Here is a 19,033-nt window from a genome sequence, read left to right as displayed (position 1 = left end):
GGACGTCAACGTCCCAACCGTGGAGTTGGAGCAATAAAAAAAATCGGATCTTGTGCAGGTGCCAAGTGGATCCGTTGCATCGCTGGATCGCGAGGGATGGTGGTTGCCTGGTGGGGGGGGGAGGCTTTGTGTTGATCATGGCTGACCCAGAGGAAAATCCACGTGAGCAAGGGGAGAGAGACACGCAAACTCCGAAAATACAGCAGGCGTCAGGGTCGGGATCGAACCCACGACCTCCTGCATAACGGGCGAGGTGGTTAACATCTCCTAGCCACCGTGGCGACCATTTTGGCCGAGGTCTCGATCTGATTTTGTGATGAGGTCCTGGCGGACTCGATCATGGAACGTCGTCCTTGTCCCCCCGCTAACGACGAAGATCCCGTCCGTCTCGTCGCTGGGATTTGCACGAGACAGCTGCGGGAATCGAGTCTGTGGCCCTGGTGTTTCGGATGGGGGGGGGTGTTTGGGCGGGGGGGCAGTTGTTCCATTCCACTAGGGAGGGCTACCCCGCCCCACGCCCCCCGCCCCCTCCCCCAGCTGTTTGTAGAGACGGTGTCCGCCGCATATGGAGACTGTACAGTGGCCGTGCATTGGGAAAAAGGGGCATTTGTTTGTACGTTGAAAAGTTTGACATCTACTGCATTGGATATGTGCGTATGCGTGTTGAACTTCTTTCGCACCGTACGTAGCCAACCGCCCTAATTGTCGGTGCAAGGGGAAGGACACCAACCTAAACACAAAAAGCAGTTCTGAAGAAATGAGTTTGTCAATCTAGATGATTTAAAAGTGCACGCGGGTGGTAGCGGGGAGTGGGGGCTGCATAAGTGTGGACGCACAGAAGTGCAGTACAACGATGGGGTTTTTGGCGCACTGGCCGGCTTGAAGCAGCCCCGCATCCCCGTGACAAACTCGTGGGTGGTGGCTCATCCCACCCACCAAGCATCATCCAGCCTCAAATCTGCTTCGCCTCTGGGATCTGATGAGAGCGGGCGCGTTCCCCGTGAAGTGTTGGCAGGCCGCGTGTTGCACAATGGAATTTAGATTTACATTAGATAGAAACTCGTCGTAGAGCACGTTGGTTCGGGCGGCGAGATGTTAACTACCTTGCCTGGTACGCAGGAGGTCGTGGGTTCGATCCCCGATCTTGGCACTTGCTGTATATTTTGAATGTGCGTGTCTCCCTCCCCGTGGTCGCGTGGATTTTTCTCCGGGTCCTCCGGTTTTTCCCTCCATATTTAGAATAACATCACGCGTCTAGAGTGTTTTGCTACTGCAATAAATTTCCACGTCATTACGACGACGATGAGAAGCCACAGCTATAATTTGTGGCTAGCCAGGTCACTTCTGAAAAAGAGCTATAACATAGTTCAGTTGGAGGGCTTACACTGGTGAAAAAAAAAACACAGTTTTTAGTTGAGTTAGTTTAATTTGAGATTGGCAAGTCAAGTTGCCGGAGCAAGGACATTGCTGTAGACTCGTCACTTGTCCCTTGTGGTGCCTGGCTGCTGTCAGACGTTCGGCAAAGTAGCAGAGCAAAATTTCGCCCCCTCTTTTGCGATCGGCGTGGTTTTAGTTGCGCGTTGTTGGCGCGTCCTGGGGGCCCGGCGTTTATGTGGACACCCGATCTGACCGCTCCGTTACTGCGCTGGGGCTTCGTGACTCCCAGCACTCTCCTCCGTGAGGAGCTACGCGACGCAGACTCGGAGCGACGCGCGCGATGACGACGTGCATGTTGTGTGCCGCCACCACCAAAGACAAAGATCCCAGGATAGTCTTAACCGGCTGTTGGGGCAAGTGCTGTTAGCGAATGGCAATTGCGAAGGCCTGCACGGCACAAGAGGGGGTGGGTTCCCGGCACCACGCCCAGCCACCTTTGTCTCCCGAGCTGCGATGTTTACACATCGCACCCATTTGAGACCGAGTCGACCTCAGGGAAGGCCCACGACCGGTTGAGATAATCATCACCGGTGTTGGTGGCCATGAGCGCGAATCGAACTCTGGTCGCCGTGTTCGTAACGAAGCGCTAACCGCTACTACACTGCCACCACAGCCACCGCCACCACAGCCACCACCGCCACAGCCGCCACAGCCACCGCCACCACAGCCACCACCACCACGGCCACCGGCACCACAGCCACCATAGCCACCACCACCACCACAGCCACCACAGGCACCGCCACCGGCACCGCCACCACAGCCACCACAACAACAACAACCGCCATTCGCCACTAAGTGGCGGTGACGTCACCACGACGCTTGTGCCAGGCTATGTGCACCGTGAGGCCACGTGAAGTGTCGAACGCCCGCTGGCAGGAGGTCACTGGGCAGACCCAGGTGCCACGGGTCGACTGACTGAGATGACTGGCTGATGCACCACCTGTGCCCCCTACTGTGCCAACCTGCTGTGCTTTAGCCACCCGGCGCTCCGCTCGTTGTTCTGAGCGTCGCTCCTCCGCCCTCCGTTGTTGTTGGAGGGCGACTGCCTCCAACTGCCCAGTAGCATCCTTCACGAGCCTCCTCCACAGAGGCCGATCTTGACACCGCTGGTACCAGTCATCGGCAAGTCCACTCAGCTCCACGTCCTCCTGTACCACATCACTCCATCTCTTCTCCAGCCCGTGCCGCGCCCGCTTAGCCCCCTCAATCCGGCCAAACAAAAGCTGTTTCGGCATGCGGTGGCTGGGCATGCGGGCTACATGACCCAGCCATCGCAGCCTTGCCTGCCGGAGGAGCTCACCGATGGGACCCTGCCCAGATCTTTCAAGGATTTGTGAGCTCCTCACACAATCCAGTCTGGTTAAACCCAGGATGGATCGTAGGCAGGCCAGCCTAAATGTTTCTAACCGGCGAAGATGTTCCATTAGGGGGGTCCACGTTTCGCAAGCGTAGAGAAGGGAGGGAACGACTGTGGCCGAGAAGACCTGAAGCTTAGTGCGGAGCGACAGACCAGGTAGCTTCCACACAGCGTTACGCAACCGATGAAAAGATATTGCCGCTCGACTGATTCGGAGTGAGACCTCTGCTGTTAAACTGGAGCCAGTCATAAGCACACTGCCCAGGTATGGGAAACTCTCCACTCTCTCCACAACTGCCCCATCACCGATTGGGAGTTGTGGGGGTGGAGTGTCCGATGGTACAAAATACCCAGGCAGGTGCTTAGTTTTGGTGGGGCTGATGGTAAGGCCCCACCTCTTAGTGGCACGCTCCAGTCTCAGCAGCAGCGTCTCCAACTCCTCCTCTGACTGAGCAGCTATTACCAAATCATCAGCATACATAACGTGGTTGAGCAATAGGGAGCCATCCCTTGACCGCACCCGGGCATCGATTAGCCTCCCATTATATCTGTACCATATGGAGATTCCCCCGGTACAGCTATTGAAGGCTTCACGAACTACGTGGTCAAAATAGATGTTAAATAATGTGGGAGCCAGAGGACATCCCTGTCGCACCCCAAGGTGTACAGGGAATGGCTCTGACTCCCGGCCACGTAGTTTTACCCGGGCCCGCTCACCATCATGAAGGTCCTTAATGATCGTGAGCAGAGGGTCAGGTACTCCAAAAGCACGAAGAACGACCCAGAGCCCAGGCCTACAGCCACCATAGCCACCGCCACCACAGCCACCACCATCACCACAGCCACCACCACCACAGCCACCGGCACCACAGCCACCACAGCCACCACAGTCACCGGCACCACAGCCACCACCACCACCACAGCCACCACTACCACCACCACAGCCACCACCACCACCACAGCCACCACCACCACAGCCACCACAGCCGCCACCACCACCACCACAGCCACCACAGCCACCACCACCACAGCCACCGCCACCACAGCCGCCACCACCACCACAGCCACCACCACCACATCCACCACAGCCACCAGCCACCACAGCCAGCACCACCACAGCCACCACAGCCACCAGAGCCACAGCCACCACCACCACAGCCACCGCCACCGCAGCCACCGGCACCACAGCCACCGGCACCACAAACACCGACACCACAGCCACCGCCACCACAGCCACCACCGCCACCACAGCCACCACCGCCACCACAGCCACCACCGCCACCACAGGCGCCACCGCCACCGCCACCACCACCACCGCCGCCACCACCATTACCACCACAGCCACCTGCACCACCACCGCCACCTTCCTTTGAATATCTCTCCGGTGTTGTTTTCGGGTTGTTCCACGCGTGTCGTTTTTTGGCAATTCGTGCGACATTCCGCTACGCACCCAGGGAGCTTCATCGAATTTCTCGCTCGATATTCTCCACAAACGCTGCCAAGGCTGGCTTGGAGCAAGGTTCATCGGCGTAATGCACTACCAAGAGAATGTAAAGTTACATCAATACATAACGATACTATAATATTATACCGTGTAGCCCTATAATGTACAGCATGTTGAACTTCTTTTGCACCGCACGTAGCCAACCGCGCTAATCGGAGGTGCGGGGGAAGCACAACGAACTAAACGCAAAAAGCAGTTCTAAAGAAATGACTTTTCGGCCTAGATGCAAGTGCAAAGCTCCAGTGGCTTCCTAATATCGGAAGGAAGAGCGTTCCAGACGGCCGCCGAAGCGCATCTGAAAGTGCCGCGCGATGCGGGGAGAACGGTCTTTGTTCGATGGTCAGCGAAAAGGCGGTGAGCCATCGCATCATCGCGGAACTACCGTGGCTAAAATTGAGCAGCGCTCATGATTGCCCACACGTGTTCAAAGCGTCCGCATAATGCACGGCAGAAATTGTGGTTATGCTGTGCACGCACGTGTGCGGAGAGGGAAACCTGAGCAACCTTCCGCCGGGTGATAAATAAACGTTGGGGGTTTGAAAATAAAATAAAATAAAAAACTCTCCGGCCGATCGCGCGATCCTCCGGCAGCGCGATCGGCAACAAACGAAACAAATTTGTGAATGTTTCGCCGCCGACACGTCCGGATCGAAGCTGGCGGCAGCGGCGCCTCGCCTGCCCTCCCCCCACCACCCACCCCGCACCCACTTCGCCCTCGGCACCTGACGACGCCTCCCGTCGATGAGAGAACGAAAATAATTGTTGTTGGCACCGGCGGGAGAGGCGCCGGGACGAGACGGTTTTAGCCGCGGCGATTTTGTGGAAAGAGCACCGGGACGCGACCCCCCCCACCCACCCACCCACCCCCCGCCACCCACCCCCCCACCACCACCACCACGACGACGACAGGCGTTGTAACCCGAGCGGAAACAGCCACCGCCACGGACGCCGGCTATATTTACCGCGCGGTGCCCCCCCCCAGCGCGCACGAGAACGGCCCCCCCGCAACCGCCGAAGCGATGGCGCTCGGCCGCGGCCGCAATCGCGGCTGCTGCGAACCGCCGGCGAGGTGGCGGGTCGGACTCCTCCGCCGCCGCCTTCCAACCCCGCCGGCCGGAGTTGATGGGCGCGCCGGCCCACAGCCCGGGCGGTGCGGCCGTCGGGAGCTGCGGTGCGGCCGCGCGAGCGCGGGACGGGTTTTGAGAGAGTTCAAATTCTGGATGGCGTCGATTTAAATCCGGCGCCACTCGTCTCGGTGGTCGTCCTTTGGATAGGCTGCCCGTCCCACTGACCCATCGCCACCCTAAACCCCCGCCATAGTAATGTGGATTTTCCACCACTGGCTCGGGGCTATACACAGGGCGGGATGAGTGCCGTTTCTAGATGTCCATTTGAGCGACGACTCAACCTGTGACTTTAGATTTTAAACAAACGTTTACTAGGACGTAAGAGAGGGCTTTTATGCACGAGCTCTCAGTATTGCAACGTTGCGCTACTATTAAGGGACTTATCCGATTGTGGGGAAAAAAGACACTCCCCATGCTCATAAAAGGTGTAAATGGCCCATATGTTGGGAGACACACCTTAGCTGTGTTCATCCAGAGGGCCTTCTGCTACGTACGTTCAACTTCTTTCGCAATGCACCTTAGCCAACCGTGCTAATCGGTGGGAAGAGCAACCAATAGCAAGCAGGCTGGCACCTGTACCTCGTTTTGCCCCTTCTTACCCTCCACCTGGCCGTGTGTTCGTAACACACGGGGGTGCCCGCTGACTCCAGCAAAAGACGATCCACCGCCGACGAAAACTTCGGTGTGAAGTTGCGTCGCTCTTGGGAACGCGCCCCCGCGGGAAAACTGGCGACATTGATCAAAACGTGTGGGGAGGGGGGGGTGGGGTTAGAACTTGGAATTTGATCTTCGCCGCCAAGACTGGCGACGTGACATTTGGTTGCTACGCACTGTACGTGCGTACGGGGGGGCGCGGAAAAAAAAATCTACGGGCCATGAAACAGTCGGCGACACGGGCTATGGGGACCCTCCCCGGCACGGGCTTTGCCGCACCCGGCACCGGCTTTGCCGCACCCGGCACGGGCTTTGCCGCACCCGGCACGGGCTTTGCCGCACCCGGTACGGGCTTTGCCGCACCCGGCACCGGCTTTACCGCACCCGGCACGGGCTTTGCCGCACCCGGCACGGGCTTTGCCGCACCCGGCACCGGCTTTGCCACACCCGGCACCGGCTTTACCGCACCCGGCACGGGCTTTGCCGCACCCGGCGCCCCGAGCAATTAACCTACGCCGGTTTGCGCGCAGTCCGTCATCATCGTCGTCGTCGTCTCTCTGTATAAAATAAATATATAATAATTGACAAGAGCCTGGTAAAAAGGCATGAACCTGTAACGAGGGAGGGAGCGATGGGGGAGGAGGAAGAAGCGGGGGGGTACAGAAATTCCGCGGACAACCGAAGGCCGAACTCCCTTGCTCCTGGGTATGGGGAAGGTGGCGACGATTGGGACTCGCCGCCCCCACGCCCGCCCGGAGTCGGGACTCCGGGCGGGCGTGAGCGGACGGATTTTGTGGGGGGGGGTGGGGGGGGTGAAAGAGGAAGGCAAGGGGAGAGGAACAAAGGTAAAAGTAAAGTGACGGGGGGGGGGGAGAGGCGGGGGGGGGGGGCGGGGAGAGGCGGGGGGGGGGACAGTGCCGGATGATCCTTAGTAGCACAAGTAGCTACACCACGTGTAGTAGCTACTTGTGTAGCTACACCACGTGTAGTAGCTACTTGTGTAGCTACAACACGTGTAGTAGCTACTTGTGTAGCTACAACACGTGTAGTAGCTACTTGTGTAGCTACAACACGTGTAGTAGCTACTTGTGTAGCTGCTACACTTGTGTAGCTGCTACACGTGTAGCTGCGGCCGCGCACTTTCAAGGGCCCCGCGCTAAACGCTTTCAAGCCATCAATTCCGCTTCAGTGATGCTGCACTTGCTCTAACTACTAATAGTACTACACCGCCTTCAACTTTTACGACCGGGTGTTTAAGGTTAGCGATGTGTCGTATAATTACCTGGCTGCCCGGCAAAATGAAAGAACGCAATTAGTTTTACTATGCAGGGTAAGGAGACAACGCCGTCGGTGTTGCAGATGACGAGTGAGGCAGGCTCCCCGAGGAATGCCACGTGGCGAGCAAATGATCGGGGCGGTTGATGGCGGCGAGGCGGAAAGGTTCGCGATTCGAGGGCTCGTGCGGCGGTCCCCGCTTCCACGCCGGTTCGGCATCCTGCGAGAGGTATCATGTCAGCTAATGTACGCGGATTAATGGTGGCGGGTGGAGGGGGAGCTGGGGGATTTTAAGTGATTTTTATTTAATCCCCCCAGATTGAATTTTCCATTGTCGGGACCAAAAAAAACGGCACGGTGGGTTTGGGCCTCGCGACTTGCTGGCGACGTGAATCGGACGGTGGGGGGTGAGGGGGTGAGGGGTCCGATTCACATTCAGCCAACCCCCCCCACCCCACCCACCGCTCCCTGCCCCCCACCACCGCCACCGCTCCTTGCCCCCCCACCACCGCCACCATCCAACCCCCCCCACCACCGCCACCATCCAACCCCCCCACCCACCGCTCCCTGCCCCCCCACCACCGCCACCATCCAACCCCCCCCACCACCGCCACCATCCAACCCCCCCACCCACCGCTCCCTGCCCCCCCACCACCGCCACCATCCAACCCCCCCCACCACCGCCACCATCCAACCCCCCCACCCCCGCTCCCTGCCCCCCCACCACCGCCACCATCCAACCCCCCCCACCACCGCCACCATCCAACCCCCCCACCACCGCCACCATCCAACCCCCCCACCCCCGCTCCCTGCCCCCCCACCACCGCCACCATCCAACCCCCCCCACCACCGCCACCATCCAACCCCCCCACCACCGCCACCACCACCCCCGCTCCCTGCCTCCCCACTACCGCCACCACCACCCCCGCCGTGCTCCTCCCAGCCGCCGTCGCCGCGACGATTTGGCGCGCTCGCATTTCTGGACCGACTGGCGCGGCCCTCGCCGGCACCGTCGCCGTTGGAGACGCGACGCGACCAAGCGACTGAGCGAGCGAGCGGGCGGCTGGCCAGGGTTCACAAACACGCCGGGCGTCGTTTTTTTTAGTTGTTTAGTTTTGATCGGCGAAGGGCCAGGAAGGAGAGGCGGCAGTCTTGTTGTAACCTGCCGGAGAACAATTACTTTGGCCGCTGGCCAAAGCAGAAGCTGTTACGCAAGAATTACCGTGACCTCTGACCGGACCCCACCCCACACACACACCGCACCGATTTTCCCCTCTTCGGCGACTACGTGAGCACTCGTCGCGATCCCGGATGTTTGTTGTTGTTGCTCGTCGCGCGAGGAGTTTCCTCTTCGCGGTGTTGCCCACCACCACCCCCCCACGGTTTTCACCGCGCGCACTTTGACCCCCACGACGTTGTGACGCGTAGGCTTGGCTCGCGAGAACGGCAAGTTTGGGAGAGACGGTTGACAGGTGGTATGACGCTGCGTGCGGTATGATGCTGCATTATGCACGCGCTAATTGTAAGGATCGTGAGAACGCGGCATGGTGATGCGCGTGCTTATTTGCGAGGCTTACGAGAAGAGTGTGGAACGGATGGGGATCTAGCCCGCACTTTGCCGTACCGCGCGGGGCGATTTACAGGTGTTCGTAGCCGGCTCTTTGACCCCTGACCTTCCCCCCTCCCCGCTCTCCCCCCCTCTCCCCCCACAAACACAGAGATGGTGCCCCCCACGATCTGCCAAGCCCAAAGCGCGTCCTCCATCTTCGCCAACAACGAGCTGAGCCTGGCGAGCGTGCAGGTCTACGGCTTCGACTACGACTACACGCTCGCATTCTACTCCAACGAGCTGCACGCCAAGATCTTCAGCACGGCCCTTGACATCCTGCTGTCCGAGTACAAGGTGGGGCAGTTGGACCTCTTGCTCGCTCGCTCGCTCGCTCATCCGGTCGCTCACCCCACCGGCTCGCTCAGTTGACCCTCTCATCCAGTGATTCACTCACTCGCTCACCCTCTTTCTCATCTAGTCGCTTGCCCACCCACTCGCGCGCACTCTAATCCAGTCACTCACCCACACACTCACTCACGCAGCCACTCACTCACTCATCCAGTCACTCACCCACCCACTCACGTGCACTCTAATCCAGTTGCTCACCCACTCACTCACTAAATTAAATCACTCACCGACTCACTCATTCAATCGCTCATCCACCCACTTGCTCATCCAGTCGTTCACCCACCCACTCGCTCGCATTCTCATCCCATCACTCACCTACTCACTCGCTGACTTGCTCGCACACACACTCACTCTCTTATCCATTGCTCACACACTCACTCACTCTCGCATCTAGTTGCTCACACACTCACTTACTCTCTCATCCAGTTGCTCATGCACTTTCTCACTTTCTTATCCAGTTGCTCACTCACTCACTCATTCAGTTGCTCACTCACTCACTTTCTCACCCAGTTGCTCACACACTCACTCACTCTCTCATCCAGTTGCTCACTCACTCACTCTCTCATCCGTTTGCTCACACACTCACTCACTCTCTCATCCAGTTGCTCACACACTCACTCACTCTCTCATCCAGTTGCTCACACACTCACTCACTCTCTTATCCAATTGCTCACACACTCTCTCTCTCTCATCTAGTTGCTCACTCACTCACTCTCTCATCCAGTTGCCCACTCACTCAGTCTCTAATACAATTGCTCACACACTCACACTCTCATCCAGTTGCTCACTCATCCAGTTGCTCACACACTCACTCTCTCATCCAGTTGCTCACTCACTCATTCTCTCATTCAGTTGCTCACTCACTCACTCTCTCATCCAGTTGCTCACACACTCACTCTCATCCAGTTGCTCACACACTCACTCTCTCATCCAGTTGCTCACACACTCACTCTCTCATCCAGTTGGTCACTCACTCACTCTCCCATACAGTTGCTCACACTCACTTACTCTCATTCAGTTTCTCACACACTCACTCACTCTCTCATCGAGTTGCTCACACACTCACTCACTCTCTCATCCAGTTGCTCACACACTCAATCTCTCATCCAGTTGCTCACACTCACTTACTCTCATTCAGTTTCTCACACACTCACTCACTCTCTCATCCAGTTGCTCACACACTCACTCACTCTCTCATCCAGTTGCTCACACACTCACTCACTCTCTCATTCAGTTGCTTACACACTCACTCTCTCATCCAGTTGCTCACACTCACTCTCATCCAGTTGCTCACACACTCACTCACTCTCTCATTCAGTTGCTCACACACTCACTCTCTCATCCAGTTGCTCACACATTCACTCACTCTCTCATCCAGTTGCTCACTCACTCACTATCTCATCCAGTTGCTCACACACTCACTCATCCAGTTGCTCACACACTCACTCACTCTCTCATTCAGTTGCTCACACACTCACTCTCTCATCCAGTTGCTCACACTCACTCACTCATCCAGTTGCTCACACACTCACTCTCTCATCCAGTTCCTCACACACTCACTCGCTCATTCAATTGCTCACACACTCACTCTCTCATCCATTTGCTCACACTCACTCACTCATCCAGTTGCTCACACTCACTCACTCATCCAGTTGCTCACACACTCACTCTCTCATCCAGTTGCTCACACTCACTCTCTCATCCAGTTGCTCACACACTCACTCACTCATCCAGTTGCTCACTCACTCACTCGCTCATCCAGTTGCTCACACACTCACTCACTCTCTCATCCAGTTGCTCACACACTCACTCTCGCATCCAGTTGCTCACTCACTCACTCACCCTCTCATCCAGTTGCTCACACATTCACTCATCCAGTTGCTCACACACTCACTCTCTCATCCAGTTGCTCACACACTCACTCTCTCATCCAGTTGCTCACTCACTCACTCACTCTCTTATCCAGTTGCTCACTCACTCACTCACTCTCTCATCCAGTTGCTCACACATTCACTCATCCAGTTGCTCACACACTCACTCTCTCATCCAGTTGCTCACACACTCACTCTCTCATCCAGTTGCTCACACACTCACTCTCTCATCCAGTTGCTCACACACTCACTCTCTCATCCAGTTGCTCACACACTCACTCTCTCATCCAGTTGCTCACTCACTCACTCACTCTCTTATCCAGTTGCTCACTCACTCACTCACTCTCTCATCCAGTTGCTCACACACTCACTCATGCAGTTGCTCACACACTCACTCACTCTCTTATCCAAATGAAGACATTTCGAGACAAAAGCGGCCGGGAGCTGCTGGCGCCACTGGCGAGATGTTAACTACCTCGCCTGGTGTACAGGAGGTCGTGGGTTCCATCCCGACCCCGACGCCTGCTGTATATTTGGAGTTTGCGTGTCTCTCTCATCATCATCACGGTGGCTAGGAGATGTTAACTACCTCGTCTGGTATACAGGAAGTAGTGGGTTCGATCCCGACCCTGATGCCTGCTGCTGTATATTTGGAGTTGGCGTGTCTCTCTCTCATCATCATCACGGTGGCTAGGAGATGTTAACTACCTCGCCTGTTACAGGAGGTCGTGGGTTCGATCCAGACCCCGACGCCTGCTGCTGTATATTTGGAGTTTGCGTGTCTCTTTCTCTCATCATCACGGTAGCTAGGAGATGTTAACTACCTCGCCTGGTATGCAGGAGGTCGTGGGTTCCATCCCGACCCTGACGCCTGCTGCTGCTGCTGTATATTTGGAGTTGGCGTCTCTCTCCCCGTGGCCGTGTGGCTTTTTCTCCGGGTCCTCTGTTGTTTTCCCTCCACGTTTTGAAATCGACGTCACCACGCGTTCAGAGTCTTCGGCTGCTGCTATAAATTTCCACGACGATGACGATGACGACGATGATGACGATGACGACGATGACGATGATAATGACGATAACGATGGTGAGCGGCTGGGTTGGGCTATCATCTGTGATGGCCAGGTCGCTTCTGGAAAAAGAGCAACGTAGTTCAGGGGGCCTGAGCTGGTAAGAATAAAAATAATAGTTTAGTTTAGATTGCACGATCCCGTTGTGCGCCGGGTTGGCCTTAATAGGTGCTCACTAACACTGCCGGTCCCAACAGGCAGGGTGGCTACACGGGGATCTGTGTGATCTATGTGTGATCTCTGTGCGATCTCTGTGATCTCTGTGTGATCTCTGTGTGATCTCTGTGATCTCTGTGCGATATCTGTGCGATATCTGTGCGATATCTGTGCGATCTCTGTGCGATCTCTGTGCGATCTGTGTGCGATCTGTGTGTGATCTGTGTGTGATCTCTGTGTGATATTTGTGTGATATTTGTGTGATATCTGTGTGATCTCTGTGTGATCTCTCTGTCTGTCTGCAGTACCCAGAGGAGCTGCGTGCCTACGCATATTTGCCGGGCTTTGCCATCAGGGGCCTTCACTACGATGTCCAGAAGGTACGGAGATCTGGGCTCGTTGACATCTTGATGCAGCTGTCTCTGTGCGAACACAGCTGTCTCTGCGTATTAAAACGCCTGTCTAGTTGGGAATTCGAATCCACTCTTTCCACCCCCCCCCCCCAACCCTCCACCAGGCTCTGCTCATGAAGATCGACGCTTTCCACTACATCCAGCCGGGCACCGTATACAGGTGAGCCCGCGCGGGTTGAGCTGCCCCCGTGCTCTATCCACTGCTGGATGAAGGCAGCCCTCCCCACGTGGGTTTAACGCGTTTGGCCGAGCGGTGGGCCGGCGGCGGCGGCGGCGGCTGCCAAACCTCTAGCCGTGACGCGCCAAGCAAGCGGGTGGCGTGGTGGCCGCGGGCGTTGAGTCCGTCCCACCCACCCGCCCGCCCCCCACCCTTCCCAGCCCCCCCCAACCCTTCCCGTGAACCTCTTTGACTTTTAAAACCCCTTTCAGTTGCTGTTGGCCGGATCCGCCTGTCCCTCGAACAGAGTCCGAATCTCTTTTTTTTTTATTTATCCCGGAGAAATCCGATGCGCTGCGAAGCTCTTCGTCAGCGAGACGAGCGGGACTTCGGGGTGCGCGACGTTGCGATTCGGGGACTCGTGACGTCAACGTTTGGCCAGGCTCCATGACAACAGGGTTGCCATGACAACAGGGTTTCCATGACAACATGGTTTCCATGACAACAGGGTTTCCCAAACTATGGAGACCAATCCTGAGAGTGAATCGGACTTTTTGCTCATCCGCACTCTCATCTCCCTCTCTCTCTCTTTCCCCCCCCCCCCCATCTCCCCCTCTCTCCCCCCTCTCTCCCCCCCCTCTCTCTCCACTCTGTCCCCCGTTGCCCCCCAGGGGCCTGAGCCCCGTGTCGGAGGAGGAGGTTCGCTCGCTGTACGATGGCACGCACGTCCCGCTCGACCAGATGAGCGACTTCTACGGCAAGGTGGGCGAGTGGCTGTTTGGGCGAGAGGGCGAGTGGGTAAGGGGGGCGAGTGGGCGAGATTCGCAGATTGAGTGTGAGTGACCAATTGGGCGAGTTGCCGATTGGGCGAGGGGGCGAGGGGGCGAGGGGGCGAGGGGGTGAGTGGGCGACTCCCACGCGTCTCCTCACTCTGCCGTGCGTGGCGAAGAGGGCGGCGGTGCGTGCGGGCGGCCGGGCGACGCGGCGGCGGTGGCAGCCGCGCGACCTCGTTCATCCGCTCACTCGCCCGCTCACCCGCCCGCTTACTCACCCGCTGACTCGCCCGCTCACCCGCCCGCTCACCTGCCCGCCCGCTCACCCACCCGCTGACTCACCCGCTGACTCACCCGCCCGCTCACTCGCCCGCTCACCCGCCCGCTCACCCGCTGACTCACCCGCTGACTCACCCGCTGACTCGCCCGCTCACCCGCCTGCCCGCGGTTGTCTGTCGCGTGCAGGGGAGCTCCATGAAGCAGTTCATGGACATCTTCTCGCTGCCCGAGATGATGCTGCTGTCCTGCGTCAACGACTACTTCCTGAGCAACAACATCGACTACGACCCCGTCCACCTCTACAAGGACGTGACGGTGCGCGCCGAGCCAGCTGCCGCCGGCCGGCGTGGCGGCCGCACTCGCGTACCCACGGCACCCGTCACGTCCACCACACCCACACCTCACCGCACCCTCACCGCACCCACACGCCCACCGCACCCACACCCCTACCGTAACCACCACGCCCACCGAAACCACCACACCCACAGCAACCACCACCCCCACCACACCCACACGCCCACCGCACCCACACGCCCACCGCACCCACACGCCCACCGCACCCACACGCCCACCGCACCCACACGCCCACCGCACCCACACCCCTACCGTAACCACCACGCCCACCAAAACCACCACACCCACCATAACCACCACCCCCACCACACCCACACGCCCACCACACCCACACGCCCACCGTGCCTGACACCCAACATATATTGGAAGATCGTGGCTAAGATCGCAACGCGACGATGCATCGTAGAAATATTCAGAGGAAGGTTTTGTGGTGGTTGTGGTGATGGTGGTGGTTGTAATGGCGGTGGCTTTTTGCTGCACCTGGGTCTGTTCCGTGACCTCCTGCCAGCGGGAGTTCAACACTTCACGTGGCCTTAAAGTGCACTTGGCCTGGCACAAGCGCCGTGGTGACGTCACCGCCACCTAGCGGCAAATGGCGGTTGTGGTTGTGGCGCAGACACGCGTGTCGCTCCGAATCTGTGCCGCTCGGTGAGCTGGGCGTCACGCGCCAGAGCTAGATTCCTCGTGAGCCACGGGAGTTGGGTCTCTAGGAGGACAGGGATCGGCTCTCCGGGTAAAAACGCCGGGCCGCCGGTTGACCACCGGCCGTAGAAGTTGCGACCGTCGTTTCGCCCCCCCCCGGTTTCGCGCAAATTCGGTGCCGGTTGGGCGCAGCTCTCGGCGGTGCAGCCCCCCTCAACCCGCGTTAGAGAGCGGTCCGCAGAAGCGGATGTCGCAGAACTACCTCGGTGATCATTTCAAGCGACCCTCCGGTGACAATGCCCGTGGATGACGATGATGACGACGACGATGACGACACTGATGATGACGACGATGACGACACTGATGATGACGACGATGACGACACTGATGATGATGACGACGATGACGACACTGATGATGACGACGATGACGACTGCGACGATGACGACGATGACGACACTGATGATGACGACGATGACGACACTGATGATGACGACGATGACGACATTGATGATGACGACGATGACGATCGCTGTGTGTGTCCGCAGGATTCGGTGAAGGATGTCCACACCAGGGGAGTGATGTACAAGTTGATTGAAAAGGATCTCGGTGAGTTGGGTGCACGCGTGACGCGGCAGATGCTCCATGTTGCAGCCAGGCTCTCGGGGCCGGAGTGCGGTAGCCAAGCACCTACTGTGGCCGGCACGGCCAACGAGCAGCTTGAAGCCCCCCCCCCCCCCCCCCCCACACTGCACCGGGCACTTATTTGTCTCCCCAGTGGCGATGTTTACACATCGCACCTAGGGGAGGCCCAGGACCGGTTCAGATAATCGTCACCGTGGTGTTGGCCGTGAGTGGGAATTGAACCTGGGTCGCCAGGTTCGTAGCGCAGCGCGCTGAGCACTACACCACCGATCCACGCACACGCACACACACGGTACACGCACACACACGTACGTACACGCACACACACATACGTACACGCACACACACGTACGTACACGCACACACACATGCGTACACGCACACACACATACGGTACACGCACACACACATGCGTACACGCACACACACATACGGTACACGCACACACACGTACGTACACGCACACACACGTACGTACACGCACACACACATGCGTACACGCACACACACATACGGTACACGCACACACACATGCGTACACGCACACACACATGCGTACACGCACACACACATACGGTACACGCACACACACACGCGTACACGCACACACACATACGGTACATGCACACACACGTACGTACACGCACACACACATGCGTACACGCACACACACATACGGTACACGCACACACACATACGGTACACGCACACACACATACGGTACACGCACACACACATGCGTACACGCACACACACATGCGTACACGCACACACACATACGGTACACGCACACACACATACGGTACACGCACACACACATGCGTACACGCACACACACATGCGTACACGCACACACACATACGGTACACGCACACACACATGCGTACACGCACACACACATACGGTACATGCACACACACGTACGTACACGCACACACACATGCGTACACGCACACACACATACGGTACACGCACACACACATACGGTACACGCACAAACACATACGGTACACGCACACACACATGCGTACACGCACACACACATGCGTACACGCACACACACATACGGTACACGCACACACACATACGGTACACGCACACACACATGCGTACACGCACACACACATGCGTACACGCACACACACATACGGTACACGCACACACACATGCGTACACGCACACACATACGGTACACGCACACACACGTACGTACACGCACACACACATGCGTACACGCACACACACATACGGTACACGCACACACACATACGGTACACGCACACACACATGCGTACACGCACACACACATGCGGTACACGCACACACACATGCGTACACGCACACACACATGCGTACACGCACACACACATACGGTACACGCACACACACATGCGTACACGCACACACACATACGGTACACGCACACACACATACGGTACACGCACACACACATACGGTACACGCACACACACATACGTACACGCACACACACATGCGTACATGCACACACACATACGTACACGCACACACACATACGGTACACGCACACACACGTACGTACACGCACACACACATACGGTACACGCACACACACATGCGTACACGCACACACACATGCGTACACGCACACACACACATGCGTACACGCACACACACATGCGTACACGCACACACACATACGGTACACGCACACACACATGCGTACACGCACACACACATACGTACACGCACACACACACATGCGTACACGCACACACACATGCGTACACGCACACACACATGCGTACACGCACACACACATACGGTACACGCACACACACATACGGTACACGCACACACACGTACGTACACGCACACACGTACGTACACGCACACACACATACGGTACACGCACACACACATGCGTACACGCACACACACATGCGTACACGCACACACACATACGTTACACGCACACACACACACATGCGTACACGCACACACACACATGCGTACACGCACACACACATGCGTACACGCACACACACATGCGTACACGCACACACACATACGGTACACGCACACACACATACGTACACGCACACACACATACGTACACGCACACACACACATACGTACACGCACACACACATACGTACACGCACACACACACATACGTACACGCACACACATTCGCACGTACGTAGCCAAGCGTGCTTATCGGAGGTGTGGGGGAAGGAAAAAAAACACGAAAATCAAGTCTAAAGAAACGAGTTTTCAATCTAGACGATGATGATTTCAAAGTGCATGGCTCCCAGTGGCTTCCTAATATCGGAAGAGCGTTCCAGACGGCCACAGAAGCGCATCTGAAAGCGCGCGATGCGGTGACCACCGTCTTTGTTTGATGGCTGGCCAAAAGCCGCCGTGATGATGACTGGAGTTCGCGTGATGGTTCATGCTCCTCCTGTCCCTCTCCGTGTCCCTTCGTCTCTCTGTCTCTCTCCTCTTGTCTCTCTGTCCCTCCATCTCTCTGTCTCAACCTCTCTCGCTCTCCGTCTCTCTCCTCCTGTTGCTCTCTCTCTGTGTCCCTCTGTCTGTCTCTCTGTCTCTGTCTCCATCTCTCACTCTCTGTCTCTCTCCTCTTGTCTCTCTGTCCCTCCATCTCTCTGTCTCAACCTCTCTCGCTCTCCGTCTCTCTCCTCCTGTTGCTCTCTCTCTGTGTCCCTCTGTCTCTCTCTCTGTCTCTCTGTCTCCATCTCTCTCTCTGTCTCTCTGTCTCCATCTCTCACTCTCTGTCTCTCTCCTCTTGTCTCTCTGTCCCTCTATCTCTGTCTCAACCTCTCTCGCTCTCCGTCTCTCTCCTCCTGTTGCTCTCTCTCTGTGTCTCTCTGTCTCTCTGTCTCCATCTCTCTCTCTCTGTCTCTCTGTCTCCATCTCTCACTCTCTGTCTCTCTCCTCCTGTCTCTTCGTGTCCCTCCATCTCTCTCTCCTCTCTTGCTCTCTGTCTCCCGCTGTCTCTCCCTCCGGGTGTCTCCGCTGCGTCTGCAGAGCGCTACATCCTGCACGGCAAGGAGACCCACGACATCCTTCACAAGCTGACCGCCAGCGGCAAGAAGCTCTTCCTCATCACCAACAGCCCCTTCAGCTTCGTGTGCGTAACCGCCCGCTCATCCGATCACTCTAGTAATATGGTTACTCAAGTAATCCGATTACTCTAGTAATATGGTTACTCAAGTAATCCGATCCCTCTAGTAATATGGTTACTCAAGTAATCCGATCACTCTAGTAATATGGTTACTCTAGTAATACGATCACTCTAGTAATATGGTTACTCTAGTAATACGATCACTCTAGTAATATGGTTACTCTAGTAATACGATCACTCT

The 19,033-nt window shown here is 57.2% G+C and overlaps 1 protein-coding gene across 9 annotated transcripts in view; it reads left to right on the top strand.

The window, feature by feature from the left end:
• LOC116952800 (5'-nucleotidase domain-containing protein 3-like) overlaps nt 1-19,033 on the top strand; it is a 40,268-nt gene that overhangs the window by 9,536 nt on the left and 11,699 nt on the right. For 7 of the 9 annotated variants that reach the window (XM_076074493.1, XM_076074490.1, XM_076074489.1 and 4 more), the window contains 7 exons: nt 9,073-9,257; nt 12,711-12,785; nt 12,923-12,978; nt 13,647-13,737; nt 14,214-14,342; nt 15,572-15,632; nt 18,696-18,798. In XM_076074493.1, coding sequence (XP_075930608.1) covers nt 9,073-9,257; nt 12,711-12,785; nt 12,923-12,978; nt 13,647-13,737; nt 14,214-14,342; nt 15,572-15,632; nt 18,696-18,798 — 700 coding nt within the window. Of the gene's footprint in view, nt 1-7,145; nt 7,584-8,428; nt 8,643-9,072; nt 9,258-12,710; nt 12,786-12,922; nt 12,979-13,646; nt 13,738-14,213; nt 14,343-15,571; nt 15,633-18,695; nt 18,799-19,033 lie in introns of those variants that run through there. The other 2 variants (XM_076074494.1, XM_076074495.1) reach the window with 2 other exon arrangements.

This window comes from Petromyzon marinus, chromosome 48, assembly GCF_048934315.1.
Source record: "Petromyzon marinus isolate PM22_M1 ecotype Great Lakes invasive population chromosome 48, UKy_Petmar_22M1.pri1.0, whole genome shotgun sequence".
NCBI classification, from domain to species: domain Eukaryota; kingdom Metazoa; phylum Chordata; class Hyperoartia; order Petromyzontiformes; family Petromyzontidae; genus Petromyzon; species Petromyzon marinus.
Note: the sequence above shows the minus strand (reverse complement) of the source record. Positions and strands in the feature narration are given on the sequence as shown.